We start from the raw sequence: 20,466 nt of genomic DNA, 5'->3' as shown, positions 1-20,466 counted from the left end.
GAGAGAGAGAGAGCATGCATGCACGAGGGCAACCTGAGGGGTGGGCAGAGGGAGAGAGAGAATCCCAAGCAGACCCTGCACTAAGCACAGAGCCTGACACCAGACTGGATCTTACGACCCCGAGGTCATGACCTGAGCTGAAAGGAAGAGTCGGATTCTTAACCAACTGAGTCACCCAGGTGCTCCTGTTTTTTTATTTTTAAGTGAAGGTAGAAATTTGGAAAGTGGTTGTGGAGTTGAAATGTTATATATATATTTGGGCAGTGGTTGTGGAGTTGAAATGTTTTATATATATATACATATATATGTATGTATATATTTATGAAAGTGTATGTGTATATATATGTATGTAAATATTTATGAAAGTGCTTTAGAATCTGAGAAGTATAAGCTAAAGTTTAGATTTTGTTTATTATTATTTAATAACAGTGATTTTGTTACTACTCTATTTAAATCTGCTTTTGATTTTCAGATTGTTCCATTGACCTGTCATGTATGGCAACAGCCACTATATCAAGGCAATAGTGGGACACAGATTTCTGATACTGCTGTGGTCTCTGTGGAAAAAACAGCTCGGTGGAGGTCTAAGGCTGATCAGGTCTGTCTTGTGTAACTGGCAAACTATTTTTCTTTTCATAAGCAGCATGAGAAATTCTGATTTAGCTGTTAAGAATAGTAAGAGGTGAATTACTTTAATATTCCATTTTTCTAATAGATCTTTAACAATTTTAATTATAGAGAATAATTAAGTGTTTCTTTTTTGTCTCAGGACTCCTTTACATTCTTCATAGGTATTTTAAGCATTTTTTGTTCATATGGATTATCTATATTGATATTTAGTTTACTAGAAATTAAAAATTTAAAAATATTAAAATAATAAACCCATTATATATTAGCATAAATAATGTATTTTTAAAATGAAAACTATTTTCCAAGACAAAAAAATTAGTTGAAAGAGTGGTATTGTTTTACATTTTTGCGTCTCTCTTTAATGTCAGGCATAATAAAAGATGGTATATTAGACAGGGTTCTCCAGAAAAACAGAACCAATAGGAGACTTACACACACACACACACACACAAAATAAGGAATTTGCTCTTGTGATAGCTGAGAATTCTAAGATCTGCAACCTGGAGACCCAGGAGAGCTGATAGTATAGTATAGTCATAGTCTGAATCCAAAGGCCTGAGAACCAGGAGAACTAACTGGTGTAAGTTCTATTCTGAATCCAAGTCTAAAGGCAGGAGAAGACCTATGTGCCAGCCTTAAGACCATCAGGCAGAGAGAGTGAATTCTGTTTTGCTCAGCCTTTTGTTCCATTCAGGCCTTTAATGGATTAGATGAGTCTTGCCCACAGTGGAAAGGACAATCTGTTTTACTCAGTCTGTGGATCAAATGTTAATCAGATGTTAATCTAGACATACAGAATAATGTTTAACCAAATATCTGGCCACCTGGTGGCTCAGCCAAGTTGACACATAAAATTAACCATCACAATTGGATTCTCATATCTGCTTCTGCATTTAGTCTGTTGGGATACATTGAAGTATTGGAAAAAAAATCTGGCCTTACTTAGATACATAGAAAAGGGAGCTGCACATAGATTTCCTGGAAGAGTGTCTGTGATTGCCAGGGATCTTTGGGCCACACTTTGAGAACCACTAGAGTATAGTCATAAATTTAGAAGAAATGGAAAACTTGTGAGCAGATAGGAGAGAAGCTTACATATGTTTGTTGGAGGAAAAATGTAGCCTTATTCATAATGGTTAAATATATAAGGTTGATTATCTAATAACTTGGTTATCAGATTTCTTCTGGTACCTTCAATTCCCCCTAAATTGCAGTGATTATCCATTTGATGCAAGATATGGAGGAAGGAAATTTGCTATCATCAAGGGAAAGAAAGGGGTTAAAAGAAACCTTGACCAGAAAGTGCATAGTACTCTGGGACCATTAAATGAAAGGGGGATTGCAATAGATTGAACTGTATGCCCCCAAATGTGTTAAAGTCCTAATCCCCAGTACTTTAGAATGTGTCCTTATTTAGAAATAGGGTGATTACAGGTATAACTAAGATGAAGTCATACTGTAGTATGGTAGGCCTTTAATCCAATATAACTGATATCCTCATAAGAGAGGAGAACAGCATGTGAGAGAGACACACACAGGAAGAAGTCAGCCTTGTGAAGACAGAGGCAGAGACTGGAGATATACTGCCACAAGCCAAGGAATGCCTGGGCTACCTGAGGGTAGAAGAGGTAAGGAAGGATCCTCCCCTAGAGGCTTTGGGTGGAGTGTGGCCCTGCCAACACCTTGATTCCAGACTTCTAGCCTCCAGACCTCTAGCCTGTGAGAAAATAAATTTCTGTTGTTTTGAGCCCCCCAATTTGTGTAACTTTGTTATGGCAGTCCTAGGAAATGAATATATGGATATATCCCCAAATAGTTTCATATTCTCTGAGGGCATATTTATGGTAGAGCATGGTCCAAAAATAGGTGTCTTCCTTTTTGTCCCTGTCTTATGATATATATGCCATGAAAAAAAATAAAATATATGTCATGGATAGATCCTGTAGCTCTTTATTTCTGCCTTTATGCCTGGGTTCCTCAGCGTAGCTGGAGCATTATGCCACTTTCTTATTTCCTCCCCTCTTTTCTCCTTGTTATTCTGTTCATTCATCTTTGTTGCTGTTGTCTGAGTTACCTCTCTTTATTCATTGAAAACTATAGCTTTTGTTATACTGTTCTCAGTTTCTTTCACTTCAGCTTATATTAACCATGTAGTGCCTAAAACACCTGGATCTTTGATCTAACCTTCACAGATCTTTTCCTCCATTTCTCCTCCTAAACTGCTACCCCTACTAGGTTACTCATCCCATGGTCACAGTCTAGACCATGTCACCTCCAGCAGCTTGCGTACAAGTGTCTCATCCTCTCTTCCCCTCCAGCTACTGTTTGGTTTAATATTCTGCTCCCTGATAAATGAAATTTTCAAGAATTTTCTCTCTCCATTTCCTGCTATGTTAACCTCATTGATGTAGAATTTAAATACAACAATCCTCACTCTTTTAGGTATACAGTTTGATGAGCTTTGACAAATATATACAGTCATATAACCACTACCACATTTGAGATATACAAGATTGCCATGACCCCAGAAAAGTTCCCTTGTGCCTCACTATAATCAATCATCTCCCCATCCTTAGTCCCTGGCAACCACTGATCTGATTTTTGTCCTTATAGTTTTGCCCTTTCAGAATTAAAGTGTATAGGTTTTCAAATCTGGCTTCTTTCACTTAGCACGTGCTTTTGAGATTTATCCATATTGTTGTATGAATCAATAGTTGGTTCTTTTTAATTTTTTATTGCTGAGTAGTATTCCATACAGGTGAAGGTTTTTGGTAGAGAAATGGTTTCATTCTCTTGGTAAATAGTTAGGAATGAGATTGCTGGCTGATAAAGTAATTGTATATTTAATGTTATGAGAAAGTACTAAACTGTTTTCCAAAGTGGCTGTGCCATTTTGCCTTCCCTCATAATATATGAGAGTTCTAGTTGATTTGCATCCTTGCCAGTTCTTGGTATTGCCAGTTGTTTTGTTTTAAAATTTTTAGCCATTTTACACGTAGGAGTATTATGGTGTCTTATTGTGGTTTTACTATGCATTTTCCTAATGACTAATGATATTGTACATCTTTTTGTGTGCTTACTTGCCACCCATGTTTCTTCTTTAATGTAGGGTCTTTTAAAATCTCTTCCCCATTTTTAATGGCTTATTTATTCCGTTTGTTGAGTTTGGAAGTTCTTTATAAATTCTAGATGCAACTTTATCAAATGCGTATTTTGCAAGTATTTTTTCCCACTCTATGGTTTTTCTTTGAATTCTATGTATCGGGATGCCTGGGTGGCTCAGTTGGTTAAACGTCTGCCTTCAGCTTAAGTCATGATCCCAGGGTCCTGAGATTGAGCCCCACATTGGGCTTCCTGCTCAGTGGGGTGTCTGCTTCTCCCTCTGCCTGCCACTCCCCCTGCTTGTGCTCTCTCTCTGACAAATAAATGAATAAAATCTTAAAAAAAAAAACACATAAAAAATGAATTTTATGTATCTTTTGAAGAACAGAAGTTTGATTTTGATGAAGTTGGTGTATAGATTTTGGATTTTTTTTATGGTTTGTATTCTTGTGTTCTGAGAAATTTTTTCCTAATCCTATGCCAAAAAGATTTTATCCTATATATTTTTCTAGAACAAGGTTTCTCAACCTTGGCACTTTTGACATTTTGGGCTAGATAGTTCCTTATTGTGTGGAGCTGTCCTGTATGTTGTAGTGGTTAGCAGCCTCCTTGACCTTTCCCCACTAGATATCAGTAGTAATCCACCATGAAACATGTCTCCAAACATTGCCGAATGTCCTGTGGTGGAGGGAAAAGGGAGTGTGAAAATTTTACCCAGTTGCGAACCACTGTTTCTGAAGTTTTATAGTTCTAGTTTTACATTTATTATCTGTAATCCATTTTGAGTTGGTTTTTGTATATGATGTGAAGTAAGGGTCCAGCTTTATTTTTTTACATATGAATATTTAATTGTCATTCCAACACCATTTGCTAAAAATACTATCTTTTTGTCTAGTGCTTCCTTGGCATCTTTATCAAAAACAGATTGACTGTATATGTGTTGGTCTATTTCTGGACTCTATTCCATTGATTTATATGTCTGTCATGCCAATCCCACACTCTTAATTACTATACTGTCTTGAAATCAGGTAGTGTGAGTTCTCACACTTTGTTCCTCTTTTGAAAAATGGTTTTGTTTATGTTAGATTCTTTTAATTTCTGTACAAATGTTAGAATCAACTTGTCTATTAAAAAAGCCTGCTGGAATTTTGATTAAGATTGCCTTGAGTCTATACATCAATTTGGAGAGAATTGACATCTTAATAATATTTGAGTTCTCTAATCCACAAACACAACGGTTCTTTCAGTTTCATTTAGGTGTTTAATTTTTTCATCAGTGTTTTGTTGTCTTCGGTGTACCAAACTGAACACATTTGTGTTAGACTGACCTTTTTCTTTTATTTAAAAAACATTTATTAAGGTATAATTAATTTTATTGATGTTTTTAAAAATTTCAATTTCCTATTGATTGTAAGTATATGAAGATATAAATGACTATATTGAACTTGTATCCTGTGACCTTGCTAATCACATTTACTGGTTTTAGGAGTAGCTCTTTTGTAGATTTTTTTAGGACTTTTTTATTTTTATTTTTTGAGAGAGGGAGAGAGAGCAGAGAGGGGCAGAAGGAGAGAGAGAATCCCAAACAGGCTCCACACCCAGCAGAGAGTCTGCTGGGGCTCGATCACATGACCCTGAGATCATGACCTGACCTGAAATCAAGAGTCAGACGCCTCATCAGCTGAGTCACCCAGGCGCCCCTAGGACTTTCTAAGTAGACAATTATATCAACTGTATTTTTTTCCTTTTTAATATATGTACCTTATATCACTGGTTAGGATCTACTTATTATTTTACTTAATCTACTTTGTGTTCTGACCTCAACTCTGTGAAAGCAAGTTTTGCCAACATTTGTATAGCTGAATACAGTGAGCACTTCTCTGTCCTCATTTTAACTGCAATAAATAGCTTTGACACTGTTAACCATTGCATAACTTCTTAAAATCATTTCCTTTCTTAGCTTCTACTAGTTTTCTTTCTACTTTTCTGCTATTCTTAGTTTCCTTTGCTGCTTTATCTCCCCCCCCCCCCCCCCCCCCCCCCCGTTAAACTTTGAAATCAAAGGTTGCAAGCTGTGGGCCTGAATAATGGCCAAATGTGGTTTTCAGGGGAAAAAAAAATTTTTTTTGGCACAGTGTTTTTAAAGTTTTGAAATAGAATACTTTAAAGTGTGTATGCAGTGCGTATTTGGCCACAGGTCCCACCACTCTAATTCCAGGTGGATTTACTCACTTCTGTTACCTCCCTGGCCCTGTACACATTTGAGTTTTTGACTTCTGCTTGAAGTGTTGGGGTGTTTTATTTCTCATCTAGATCTGGGGGGTTAAATATATCTGTATACTTAAAAATCCAAATTTATATCTCTAATCTTTATTTCTCTCTCAAAATGTGTTTATGTAAAACATTAGAGATTTGAGGGCCTTTTTATATTGATTAAAAGGCATAACACAAGCAACCATTGTTTGATAGAAACAGCAACAAAATTATACAGAAACTTGTGACCAGCACTAGGTGTTGTATGTAAGTATTAAATCACTAAATGGTACACCTGAAACTAATATTACACTGTGTTAACTGAGATTTTTTTTTTTATAATTTTATTTATTTATTCATGAGAGAGAGAGAGACAGAGAGAGAGAGGCAGAGGCAGAGAGAAAAGCAGGCTCCCCATGGAGCAAGGAGCCCAATGTGGGACTCGATCCCAGGACCCTGGGATCATGACCTGAGCTGAAGGCGGACGCCCAACCTACTGAGCCACCCAGGTGTCCCTGTTAACTGAGATTTAAATAAAAACTAAAAACTTTAAAAAAAAAGAAAAAGAAAAAAAACCTCAAGAGAAGGAATGTTGAACAGGGATGTTTTATAACTTTATTTTATGATGGGAAATTATATTTCCATTATAAATATGTTTGCTTGGGGAGAGGAATGATTTAGTAGAGAGGGAAAATGGATGAAAGCAGGAGAATCATATAGGAAGGCAGTTGTTGAAAAGAATGGAATGAGATGGGAAGGCCTTTGGTAGGTACAGAGACTTTTTTAAGTCACAAGGTAAAAATGGGGTTGTAGATCTGGTGATAGGAAGATAAGGAAGTTCCATCTCCTGCTCTTCACTTAATTGAAGTAGGAGATGAGGTCATCAGTTGAAAATGAGGAAGGAGAGTTCAGTAGTTCTGAGGAGAGAAAGTGAAGTCATTTTAGCAAGTCAGTTTACCGGGAAAATGTAGTAGGATTTCTAGGCAATGCTGAGTGCCCTTGAGGTTTAATGTCATCAGTTTAAGGGAAAAAACATTTGGGTTTGTGCTTTACTCAGCGATGTGCTGGTGTTTAGATTCAGATAAGGAGAAGGTTCAACTAGAGAACTGAGCTTTTACCAGGCCAATAGGATAGTGGGAGAAAAGGGCAGGGAAGTTAAAGATGTTTGCAAGGCAGTGGTTATAAGGATGACTATGAACTTTCAGAGTGGTCAAGAGGGAAATACAGGAAAGAAAGGAATTATGAGAAGTGTTAATGTGATAGGATAATTGTCTTAATGAGGTTAAAGAATTACTGAAGTTGAGCTAGAGTAGTGATCTGATGAGGCCAGAGGATGGGCAGGAGAGCCAACAGATACCTGTCTCTTTGGAGTGAGGAATAAACAATGGGACTAGGCTCAAACCATGCTCAAGGAGGCTGAGAGATGAGTTGGGGACTAGAGATTTTTCTGTAGTGAGAGTCACACAATGACTGGAATTCCCCTGCTTTAAAACACTTCTTTGGTTTGCTATGCTCTACAGAATCGAGTACTCTCAAAAGAAAAAATTTAAAACCAATCACCTTTCATTTCCAGGTATTAAAAACCTAAAAAACATGTTTCCAGCAGTGATTTTTATGCTCTAGGTTGGACTAATTTATCCAACATAGCAGGGATTGAGATATTTTGGAATGTCAAAGGTCTACTGTTCTGTAATCCCACAAGCTGTAGATTAGTAGTGTTATTGTTTTAGAATATTACTCCAGTTGTTCTTTTTTCTGCATATATTTATATAACTGATAATAGGTAGTGGATAGTTAACTTACTAAAAGAATATTTAATTAATGATTTTAAGTAATGGTAATTTTAACTAATAACTTCAAAGATGAAAGTGCTGAGAACATCATTCTAAATTATAATACATCTTTTTATAGATTTTGGGTTATTTGGGAATAAAAAATTTATATTCTCTTAAGAAAACATTTGAATTGGTTAAGAAAGAAAAGTACAGTAATAGACTATTTACAAACAATGAAAATCAATAGGTTGGGGTGCCTGGGTGGCTCAGTCAGTCATCTGCCTTCGGCTCAGGTCATGATCTCAGGGTCCTGGGATCGAGCCCCACGTTGGGCTTTGCGCTTGGTGGGGAGTCTGCTTCTCCCTTTCCCTCTGCCCCTCCCCCTGCTCATGCTCATTCTCTCTCTCTCTCTTTCTCTCTCTGTCTCAAATAAAATCTTAAACAAATATGGGATAAAGTTATGGAATAAGGTTAGAAAACAAAGCAAGGCATTCGAAAATCCTGATTAATCTTAAGACTATATGTGAGTGGAAACGTTAAAGAGTGTGCTCGTAAATATGATTAAAAGTCTGATCTGCCACTGCCAAGTAAGGAATGTTGCACTGGAAAGAAATTTATTACAATACATTATCAGACTTAATTGGGGAAAAAAGATACTGCATTATAGTTTGATCAAATTTAGAGTTCATTCCTAATCAAATTAATTAAATACGAAAATAAAAGTGTACTTTCATAGCATGATAAGAAGAATATCTTTACTAACCAATACCAAATTTAAAAGAAAAATGCCGATAAAATTGTTTACCATTAGTCTTTTTTTTATTTAAATTCAAGTAGCCAACATATAGAACATCATTAGTTTCAGATAGTCTTTAATTCAACATTGCTACTTAGCGTGGTCTGTGGATTGGTGCCAGTTCATGAACTGGTTGTCAAGAGATAAGTACAAGAATATAGAACTATTTAGAAACTTTTATAAATTTGACAGAGTAATTTTGTTTTTTAGAACTAAAAATCAGACATTTGGCTTTGTGTTTTATATTTTGGGCTTATATATCTTTTAAATTTAATTTTCTAGTTTTTATTTTTTATTAGTTGGTTTATTATTTTTACAGACTTATTGATTACTAATTTTTATTAGTATTTTAATAAAATGTTAGAATTGGAAGTAGGAAAAATTGTTTTTTCCCATAGATAGCTTGAGAAGCTTTGCTCTGAATCTTGCCACTAATGTAAGAGTAAACATTTTGTATCATTATTCATGAATGATGTGATAATCTTACATAATGAGAAGAGCCAAGAGTCCACTAGAAACCAGTATTGCTAATTAAGAATTCAGTAAAGTGGTCACATGTAGAGCATCTTATAGCTTTAGGTTTGGAAAATCTTTTTCAGTCTTGTAATCAAATTGTAAGGTTTCATCATGTAGAACCAAATGTATTGTTATAGTGAAGAGAACTGTTAATGAATAGCAGAAATGCTAGTGATATCTCACATTAAAAGATGGGTAGTGATGAGAAGAGGTCTAAAATGTAGTTAATATTGCAAAAAACATACAGAAAGAACAGTTTTACTTTCTCCAAAAACACCATGATGAGAATGTTATCATATAGAAGCTAAATGCTACATGAGTGGATGGATATTTAAATTTTTTTATTTATTTATTTGCGAGAGAGAGAATGAGAGACAGAGAGCATAAGAGGGAGGAGGGTCAGAGGGAGAAGCAGACTCCCTGCTGAGCAGGGAGCCTGATGTGGGACTCGATCCCGGGACTCCAGGATCATGACCTGAGCCGAAGGCAGTCGCTTAACCAACTGAGCCACCCAGGCGCCCGAGTGGATGGATATTTAAATCTAAATATTAATGTATATGGTAACTCAGTTAATGACTTAGCATATTTTCCTTCAAAATTATTGTTTTAGGGAACAGAATCTTGGCATTATCTGCCTCAAGAAATGGACTCTTCCCACACCTTGGATATAACCCAGACCAGGTTTAATATGAGAGAGGAAGGGACCGAAGTGACAGACTTCACCTCTGTGGAGGAAGGTATATTGACCCAACCAGAAAATCAAGTAAAGGAAGCCAAAAGAGGTCTCTTATGTTCGCCGCTGCTAGGTAATGCCTCTTTATTTTTAACTAGTAGTAATAACTCATACTCGTAAAATACTTTTCGGGGACTTTAGGTCTTGCATCTAAATCTCTTCCTTCTCTTTCTTTTCTTTTCTCTTCCTTCCTTCCTTCCTTTAAAGATTATTTATTTATTTTAGAGAGAGAGCACGTGAGCGATCGGGGTGGGGAGAAGCAGAGGGAAGAGGGAGAGAGAATCTGAAGCAGACTCCGCAGTGATCGTGGAGCCCGACACAAGGCTCGATCTCTCCACTGAGAGATCATGACCTGAGTTGAAGCCAAAAGTCAGATGCTTAACTGACTGAGCAACCTAGGCGCCCCTAAATCCTTTCATGAGTTGAGGAGCTCTGTAGAGCCATCCTCAAAGGTATTAGCTTATTTCTGGTTTTCTACACTGGCCAGCTGGTCTGGTTATGTTAAATGTGCACCTGCCCTTCATTATGTCCTATTCCTCACAGAAGGCAGAAAGGTAATAACTTCCTCTCTAGTGAGTATACCTCCTCAGCTGTGAATTTGTGGATTTTTTCTTGGGGTAAACTATATATTATCCTTTGACAGCTTCTCTCAGCAATGGAGCCTCCATGATCCTTAAAAAAACAAAACAAATGTTTAAGCTTGCTTCATTAGATTCTTAGAATTAGTTAAGGCATGTTATTCTCAGTTTTCAGACCCCAAAAGTGAGATAAAGTGGTTGAATGACTTGTCTGAGGTAGATCTTACTGGTTTCCTCTGCTTAATATGGAACTGATTTAATAGCTCTTTACTAAAGGTAAACTTTTAAGTACCTCTCAGATTATCAGGGTAGGAAATAGAATTGTGCTATTACTACTTTGGGTAGTGTGGATATAGAAGAGTGCTTAACCATTATGGTAATTTCAATTTTTTATGCCTAAATGATAATAAAGGCAATATTATTATTTTTTTTGACACATTTAACCATGTATTTAATGATACAGCATAGTGGTACAACTAGTCCTGGAAAAGGTACAAATGTAGACAGTACAAAGTACTCTACAGCTTCCCAAGAGCAATCGCACTGTTTCATTTTTCTTTTGTTTTTCAAACTAAAGATCACAAAGCAACTTAAATAGCCCTAAGTGTCCCTGAAGAGCTACTGTGTGTTGTATAAAGGCTGAGTAATCCCGGCAGTGTCAAGGGGTTACTGTTCAGCTGATGGAGATCCCGAGATGATATCTCAGCACTCATAAAACAGAGGATTCAAAACCCAGGGGTGTACACGGAAGTACAGAGCATTAGGACAGTCCTGGAAGTTATCCACAAGGAACGTTAACACCCTGGAGGCCAAAATAACATGACCGAATCAACATTTACAATTCTTGTTCAAGATTCAATCCAATATGTGGGGAAAATTTACCTGGAAACATTCATGCTAATCTCATGATCATTTTCTATTTGGCTCATTCCAAAAATATGGAAGACTTCAAAAATCTCTGGGATCTCTTTTCTTAAACATTTTCAATGCGTATTTATTCTGTACAAAGCAAAATGACTATGCTGAATTAGCTATTTCCTAGAAGTATTCCTAAAATGTCAATCCATTTAGTAAAGCACAGTAACAGAAACATAGAGCTTTCTTTAAGGTTGCACATTTCAATTCAGAAGGATGAGGGGGAAATTTTGGCCCCTGGGATTTGAAAATATCTTCCAGTTGTAATCTTTGGTATGGATATTTACATGGTGTTCTCTTCCCATTCAAGCTCAACATCACCTTCCATAGCATCCCAAGAGTCCATCTTCTGAAGTGCTGAATAGTTAACAAAACAGATGAGCTGATTACTTCCTTTACTTGATAAGAGATCCAGCATGCATTGGTATAAAAAGATATACTGTGCCAGGTTCTGGACCATGCACATTCTTTCATTTCTCAATTCAGCTACTAATCCATATATATCCACAAAATCGTGGTCATTTATATGTTGTGTTAAGTGGTCCAGAGCAATAAAAACCAGTTCTTCCAACTCCAGCACTGCAGTGAACAATCATGGGTGTGGTGTCATGTGCTCTGCTTGCTCAGATCTGTTCTACAAAGTGAACTAGAGGGGCACTGTTTTCCGGGACCCCATGCTCAGGCCAAGCAGTAAAGTTACACTGTCGAACAGTCATGTAATCTCCATGCCTTTCAATTTTCAGATCCCTGATTGTCCAATCTATTTGAACATCCTCCATTAGCTTCGTAATCACTCTATCTCCAAAGACGGTAACTGGTTTGTTGTCCTCTGGCCAATACTGATAGCATCTGATCCGCCCTTTTTCAAAACACTGCGTTAGCATTACTGATGTTTTCGTTCTGGTTTCCCACACCATTCTCCAGAAATCCCCAGTAGTTCCTGGTAATGGACCTTGAGTGGCAATAAATTCATTTGGACATAAGTAGCCCTCCCATTATAGTTCTCCTCCCTTCTTCCTCTAGCACCCTGAGATGTTCCATTTGTAGATGGCCTCTGTCTTTTTCTCCTGGAACAAGTGTTCATGAACTTTCAGATGAAGGTGCCATGGAACAAAACTGGGAAGGCAGAGGAAATTGATGCATCAGACTTTTCTTTTTTCTTTTTTTAATTACTATGTTATGCTAATCACCGTACATTACATCATTAGTTTTTGATGTAGTGTTCCATGATTCATTGTTTGCATATAACACCCGGTGCTCCATGCCGAACGTGCCCTCTTTAATACCCATCACCAGGCTAACCCATCCTTCCACCCCGCTTCCCTCTAGAACCCTCAGTTTGTTTTTCAGAGTCCATTGTCTCTCATGGTTCATCTCCCCCTCCAATTTCCCCCCCTTCATTTTTCCCCTCCTGCTATCTTTTTTTTTTTTTAACATATAATATATTATTTGTTTCAGAGGTACAGATCTGTGATTCAACAGTCTTGCACAATTCACAGTGCTCACCATAGCACATACCCTCCCCAATGTCTATCACCCAGCCACCCCATCCCTCCCACCCCCACCACTCCAGCAACCCTCAGTTTGTTTCCTGAGATTAAGAATTCCTCATATCAGTGAGGTCATATGATACATGTCTTTCTCTGATGACTTATTTCGCTCAGCATAATACCCTCCAGTTCCATCCACATCATTGCAAATGGCAAGATTTCATTCCTTTTGATGGCTGCGTAATATTCCATTGTATATATATACACCACATTTTCTTTATCCATTCATCTGTCAATGGACATCTTACCTCTTTCCACAGTTTGGCTATTGTGGACATTGCTGCTATAAACATTGGGGTGCATGTACCCCTTCGGATCCCTACATTTGTATCTTTGGAGTAAATACCCAGTAGTGCAATTGCTGGATCATATGGTAACTCTATTTTCAACTTTTTGAAGAACGTCCATACTGTTTCCCAGAGTGGCTGCAGCAGCTTGCATTCCCACCAACAGTGTAGGAGGGTTCCCCTTTCTCCACATCCCGACCAGCATCTTTCATTTCCTGACTTGTTAATTTTAGCTATTCTGACTGGTGTAAGGTGATATCTCATTGAGGTTTTGATTTGGATTTCCCTGATGCCGAGCAATGTGAGCACTTTTTCATGTGTCTGTTGGCCATTTGGATGTCTTCTTTGGAAAAATGTCTGTTCATGTCTTCTGCCCATTTCTTGACTGGATCATTTGTTCTTTGGGTGTTGAGTTTAAGAAGTTCTTTATAGATTTTGGATACTAGCCCTTTATCTGATATGTCATTTGCAAATATCTTCTCTCATTCTGTCGGTTGTCTTTTGGTTTTGTTGACTGTTTCTTTTGCTGTGCAAAAGCTTTTTATCTTGATGAAGTCCCAATAGTTCCTTTTTGCCCTTGCTTCCCTTGCCTTTGGCGATGTTTCTAGGAAGAAGTTGCTGTGGCTGAGGTCAAAGAGGTTGCTGCCTGTGTTCTCCTTTAGGGTTTTGATGGACTCCTGTCTCACATTTAGGTCTTTCAACCATTTTGAGTCTATTTGCATGTGTGGTGTAAGGAAGTGGTCCAGTTTCATTCTTCTGCATGTGGCTGTCCAATTTTCCCAACACCGTTTCTGAAGACACTGTCTTTTTTCCATTGGACATTCTTTCCTGCTTTGTCAAAGATTAGTTGACCATAGTGTTGAGGGTCCATTTCTGGGCTCTCTATTCTGTTCCATTGATCTATGTGTCTGTTTTTGTGCCAGTACCATACTGTCTTGATGATGACAGCTTTGTAATAGAGCTTAACGTCCGGAATTGTGATGCCGCCAGCTTTGCTTTTCTTTTTCAACATTCCTCTGGCTATTCGGGGTCTTTTCTGGTTCCATACAAATTTTAGGATTATTTGTTCCATTTCTTTGAAAAAAGTTGATGGTATTTTGATGGGGATTGCATTGAATGTGTAGATTGCTCTAGGTAGCATTGACATCTTGACAATATTTGTTCTTTCAGTCCATGAGCATGGAATGTTTTTCCATTTCTTTGTGTCTTCCTCAATTTCTTTCATGAGTATTCTATAGTTTTCTGAGTACAGATCCTTTGCCTCTTTCGTTAGATTTATTCCTAGATATCTTTTGGTTTTGGGTGCAATTGTAAATGGGATCAACTCCTTAATTTCTCTTTCTTCTGTCTTGTTGTTGGTGTATAGGAATGCCACTGATTTCTGTGCATTGATTTTATATCCTGCCACTTTACTGAATTCCTGTATGAGTTCTAGCAGTTTTGGGGTAGAGTCTTTTGGGTTTTCCACATAAAGTATCATATCATCTGCAAACATGAGAGTTTGACTTCTTCTTTGCCGGTTTGGATGCCCTTTATTTCTTTCTGTTGTCTGATTGCTGTGGCTAGGACTTCTAATACTCTGTTGAACAGCAGTGGTGATAGTGGACATCCCTGCCATGTTCCTGACCTTAGGAGGAAAGCTCTCAGTTTTTCCCCATTGAGAATGATATTCACTGTGGGTTTTTCATAGATGGCTTTTATGATATTGAGGTATGTAACCTCTATCCCTATACTCTGAAGAGTTTTGATCAAGAAAGGATGCTGTACTTTGTCAAATGCTTTTTCTGCATCTCTTGAGAGGATCGTATGGTTTTTGTTCTTTCTTTCATTAATGTATTGTATCACATTGATTGATTTGTGGATGTTGAACCAACCTTGCAGCCCAGGGATAAATCCCACCTGGTCGTGGTGAATAATCCTTTTAATGTACTGTTGTATCTTATTGGCTAGTATTTTGGTGAGAATTTTTACATCCATGTTCATCAAGGATATTCGTTTGTAATTCTCCTTTTTGATGGGGTCTTTGTCTGGTTTGGGGATCAAGGTAATGGTGGCCTCGTAAAACGAGTTTGGAAGTTCTCCTTCCATTTCTATTTTTTGGAACAGTTTCAGAAGAATAGGTATTAGTTCTTCTTTCAATGTTTGGTAGAATTCCCCTGGGAAGCCATCTGGCCCTGGGCTTTTGTTTGTTGGGAGATTTTTTATTACTGTTTCAATTTCCTTGGTGGTTATAGGTCTGTTCAGGTTTTCTCTTTCTTCCTGGTTCAGTTTTGGTAATTGATACATCTCTAGGAGTGCATCCATTTCTTCCATATTATCTAATTTGCTGGCATATAGTTGCTCATAATATGTTCTTATAATTGTTTGTATTTCTTTGGTGTTGGTTGTGATCTCTCCTCTTTCATTCATGATTTTGTTGATTTGGGTCATTTCTCTTTCCTTTTGATAAGTCTGGCCAGAGGTTTATCAATCTTGTTAATTCTTTCAAAGAACCATCTCCTAGTTTCGTTGATGTGTTCTACTGTTCTTTTGGTTTCTATTTCATTGATTTCTGCTCTGATCTTTATTATTCCTCTTCTCCTGCTGGGTTTAGGCTTTATTTGCTGTTCTTTCTCCAGCTCCTTTAGGTGTAGGGTTAGGTTGTGTATTTGAGACCTTTCTTGTTTCTTGAGAAAGGCTTATATTGTTATATACTTTCCTCTTAGGCTGCCTTTGCTGTATCCCAAAGATTTTGAACAGTTGTGTTTTCATTTTCATTGTTTCCATGAATTTTTAAAATTCTTCTTTAATTTCCTGGTTGACCCATTCATTCTTTAGTAGGATGCTCTTTAGCTTCCATGTATTTGAGTTCTTTCCGACTTTCCTCTTGTGATTGAGTTCTAGTTTCAAAGCATTGTGGTCTGAAAATATGCAGGGAATGATCCCAATCTTTTGGTACCGGTTGAGACCTGATTTGTGACCTAGGATGTGATCTATTCTGGAGAGTGTTCCATGGGCACTAGAGAAGAATGTGTATTCTGTTGCTTTGGGATGGAATGTTCTGAATATATCTGTGAAGTCCATTTGGTCCAGTGTGTCATTTTTTATTTCCTTGTTGATCTTTTGCTTAGATGATCTTTCCATTTCGGTGAGGGGGGTGTTAAAGTCCCCAACTATTATTGTATTGTTGTCAATGTGTTTCTTTTGCTTTTGTTATTAATTGGCTTATATAATTGGCTGCTCCCATGTTAGGGGCATAGATATTTACAATAGTTAGATCTTCTCGTTGGATAGACCCTTTAAGTATGATATAGTGTCCTTCCTCATCTCTTATTACAGTCTTTGGTTTAAAATCTAATTTGTCTGATATAAGGATTGCCACCCCAGCTTTCTTTTGGTGTCCATTAGCATGGTAAATGGTTTTCCACCGCTTCATTTTCAATCTGGGGGTGTCTTTGGGTCTAAAATGAGTCTCTTGCAGACAGCATATCGATGGGTCTTGTTTTTTTATCCAATCTGATAACCTGTGTCTTTTGATTGGGGCATTTAGCCCATTTACATTCAGGGTAACTATTGAAAGATGTGAATTTAGTGCCATTGTATTGCCTGTAAGGTGACTATTAATATCATCTGTGTTCCTTTCTGGTCTATGTTACTTTTAGGCTCTCTCTTTGCTTAGAGGACCTCTTTCAATATTTCTTGTAGGGTCGGTTTCGTGTTTGCAAATTCCTTTAGTTTTTGTTTGTCCTGGAAGCTTTTTATCTCTCCTATTTTCAAAGGCAATTTTATTTTGTTCTGTTTTATTCAGGTTTTTTTTTTTTCCAAAAATTGAAAAATATGCAACAACCACATATTTTAGAATTAGCCTTTGACAGGGGAATGAGATTTAACCATGATGTTATCTTGTCAGAGTTTTGTAGAGGAGCACCAATAGGAGTTAATTCAACAAGTGTTTTTCAAACATAAGCCAAGGCTGTCCAAATCAAAATATTGGCGCCAATGTGTTTTGTGATGTAGATCATCAAAGTCTCTTTTAGTTTCACATTTTAAGAAAGATGTCAACAGCGGCGCGCCTGAGTGGCTCAGGCAGTTGAGCTTCCGACTCTTGGTTTTGGCTCCGGTCCTGGGATCAGGCTCCATGCTTAGTCTGGAGACTGTTTGGGATTCTCTGCATCTCCCTCTGTCCCTCCCCCCTCTTGCATGCTCTCTCTCTCTCTCTTTAAAGTAAATGAATAAAATCTTTAAAAAAAAAAATGTTGACGGCATAGGAGTTCTTTTGTGAGAGGAGATGAGTATGACAGTAGATGAAAGAGGAGAGTTTGCTATAATCAGTTGTTTGAGGGGCTGGCAAGCTAAAGAGGAAGGAGCTTACCTTTCATTTATTCATTCATTTGCTTAACAAATATCTAAGTGCTTATCATGTGTTTGATGCTAGGGATATATAGATGAAAGCTATTCCACTTTTGGGAAGACAGTCTAGTAAACAGAAAAATAACAGTACCATAGGATCGGTATTATAAAGGTCTAGTGCAAGGGTCTGATTTTGTACCAACCATGAACTAAGAATAGTTTTTGCATTTTTAAATGATTGTAAAAACAAACAAAAAGAAGTACCTGTGATAAAGACCATATGTGGCCAACAAAGTGTAAAATATTTATTAGTTGGCCTTTTCAAAATGTTTGCTGATTCCTAGTCTATAGGTTAAAATGAGAATACATAGCTTATAGGGAGGCTGTTTTCAATTTGATATAAGAAAGAACTTTCTAGGGGTGCCTGGGTGGCTCAGTCGTTAAGCATCTCCCTTCGGCTCAGGTTATAATCCCAGGGTCCTGGTATTGAGCCCCCCATCGGGCTCCCTGCTCTGCGGGAAGCCTGCTTCTCCCTCTCCCACTCCCCTTGCTTGTGTTCCCTCTCTCGCTGTGTCTCTCTGTGACATAAATAAATAAAATCTTAAAAAAAAGAAAAGAAAGAACTTTCTAATAGAGCCATTTAATAGTAGAAAGACCATATAACAACAGAAAAACTGTGCTTTATATCACTGCAAAATGTCAAGCAAAATTCTCTTAATAGAATATCAACATTGGGTCGGAGATTGTGCAGTGTGGCTTCTAAAATGTTTTCTATGTAAGGTTTTAGAACTCCAGCTTCTCATTTACTATGGATAAAGTAGAACATTTTTAAGTATTAGAGCAGATCCCTGGATCTGATAGCTAAAGGAAATTTCATCATTGCTGTTTTGTTATGCATGAATACAGTTATTGAGGGATGTATTGGTCTCACCAGTGGCAAATGTCATGATGATGACTGGTACGGGAACAGTTAATTATCTCAAAAAAGAGTGATCCAAGCCATCAGCAGTTTTCTAAATGTGAGGAAATGTGGGATCTTTGTTAACAACCTTCATGATTCTTAGAGGGATGAAAGACTTTTCTGTTATGAAGGTTTAAGACTGAGTCTGTAAGCCAAGGTCAAAGAGGAATCATACCAACTAGTCCTTGGTAGTCAAGGTTATCATTCTCATTCTGCTTCATTTTTAATAAATTCATTCAGTAAATAAATAATTCTGTTTTGAGTGACTAAGTGTAGCAAGTACTTTGGTAGGCATTGCAGATACAGCTGTGAATAAAGTGGATGTGGAGTTGACAATCTAGGTGGTAAGCAGCCACACCAAAAATTAAAACAAGAGTATGACAGTTACGATAGGGAAGGTGTACCATGCAGAATTATAGGTGTTCCGAAATCAAGAAAGTATACTGTAGCAATGGTATTACATTCATAATGAAAGAACGTTTAGTTCTAGCAAAACATCACCTATTCAGTTAAATTAATCTTAGTTCTATTAAAATTTTGTTTTTGTTTTTATAGTTATGTAAATGGTGTAAGTAATAAGGAGTTTATACCTAGTTTGTACATATTTAGGCACATATAATAAGAATTATTTAAGCTGACATTCAGGAATCCACAAGACTTATTTTTCCTTTAAATCAGCAGTTCTCAAACTTTTTGGTCTCAGGACTCCTTTACATACTTTAAAATTACCAAGGACTTCAAAGAGCTTTTGTTTATGTGGGTTGTTGATACTTCCCATGTTAGAAATTAAAACTTAGAAATTTCTAAAATATTTATTAACTCATTAAAAAATAATAGCTCCATTGCATGTTAACACGAATTACATATTTATTTATTTTATTTATTTTAAGATTTTATTTATTTGCGAGAGAGAGAATGAGAGACAGAGAGCATGAGAGGGAGGAGGGTCAGAGGGAGAAGCAGACTCCCTGCTGAGCAGGGAGCCTGACGTGGGACTCGATCCCGGGACTCCCGGGATCATGACCTGAGCCGAAGGCAGTCGCTTAACCAACTGAGCCACCCAGGCGCCCCTATATATTTTTTAAGAAAAGTATTTTCCAAAACAAAAATATTTAGAGGAGTAGCATTGTTTTATTTAAGAAAAAAAATCTCTGTAATGTTTAACCTAAGAGAAGAGAGGTAGATTCTGATATCTGCTTTTGCATTCAGTATGTTGCTAATATCATAGATGATGTAGCTTCTGGAAAATTCTACCATACCCTTGTGAGAGAATGAGAGTGAATAAGGCAAATGACATCTTAATATTATTTTGAATATAATTTTGACTCTAGGCACCTCCTAAGAATGTCTTAGGGATGCCCAGGAACCTATGGACTACACTTTGATTTAAGACGGAAGGAAACACTCATAATGGTTAAGAGCACTTGCTAAGAGAGTGTTTAGGTTCAGTTCTCATTCGAACACTTAAAGCTATTTGAATGTGGGCAAATTAATATTTCTTAAATTTTATAATCCTGTTTCCTCAGCTGTAAGATGGGTATAGTAATACCTGTCCTTCAGGGTTATCATTGAAATTTTGTACGTTAAGTGCCTGAAACTTTTCAGGTGATGAATAAATGGGAGTTGCTGCTGCTACTGTTATGTTATCATTCTGATGCTTGTAGAATCTTCCAGATGGCTGTGTATTTAGGTTCTTTAAAGTAGTACGTGAGGAAGCTAAGCAGTTAACTTTCAGCATTCCCAACATTTTTATACTTGAAACTTTGCAGTCATTCAAGACAACTTTGCTTCTCCTGATTTGCCTTTGCTGACATGTTTGACACAGGATCAAGAGTTTGGGTCTGATTCCTTATTTCAACAGAGTGAACTAGATTTTGCACCTCTGAGGTAGGGTGATTTATTTTTTTATTTGCATGTAAACTTTCTACTCTTTCTTTTCTTGTTCTAAGTTGTTGCTAATATTAATGACTTCAGGCTAAGGTGAGACTTTGGAGTGGGGGTTAGATATTTTCAGCACACACTTGGAAGGTAACAAGGCCCT

General features: G+C 37.2%; 1 protein-coding gene across 3 annotated transcripts in view; it reads left to right on the top strand.

The window, feature by feature from the left end:
- The window catches only part of ALMS1 (ALMS1 centrosome and basal body associated protein), a 213,235-nt gene that overhangs the window by 27,240 nt on the left and 165,529 nt on the right, over positions 1-20,466 (top strand). For all 3 annotated transcript variants that reach the window (XR_004678529.1, XM_035001297.1, XM_035001296.1), the window contains exons 2-4: positions 473-598; positions 9,683-9,878; positions 20,195-20,312. Coding sequence is in view for 2 of the 3 variants with exons in the window: in XM_035001297.1 (XP_034857188.1) it covers positions 473-598; positions 9,683-9,878; positions 20,195-20,312 (440 nt within the window). In the remaining variant the exon portion in view is untranslated. The remainder of the gene's footprint in view (positions 1-472; positions 599-9,682; positions 9,879-20,194; positions 20,313-20,466) is intronic.

The sequence above is a fragment of the Mirounga leonina genome, unplaced genomic scaffold (assembly GCF_011800145.1).
Source record: "Mirounga leonina isolate KUSES-001 unplaced genomic scaffold, KU_Mleo_1.0 Mir_125, whole genome shotgun sequence".
NCBI lineage: Eukaryota > Metazoa > Chordata > Mammalia > Carnivora > Phocidae > Mirounga > Mirounga leonina.
Note: the sequence above shows the minus strand (reverse complement) of the source record. Positions and strands in the feature narration are given on the sequence as shown.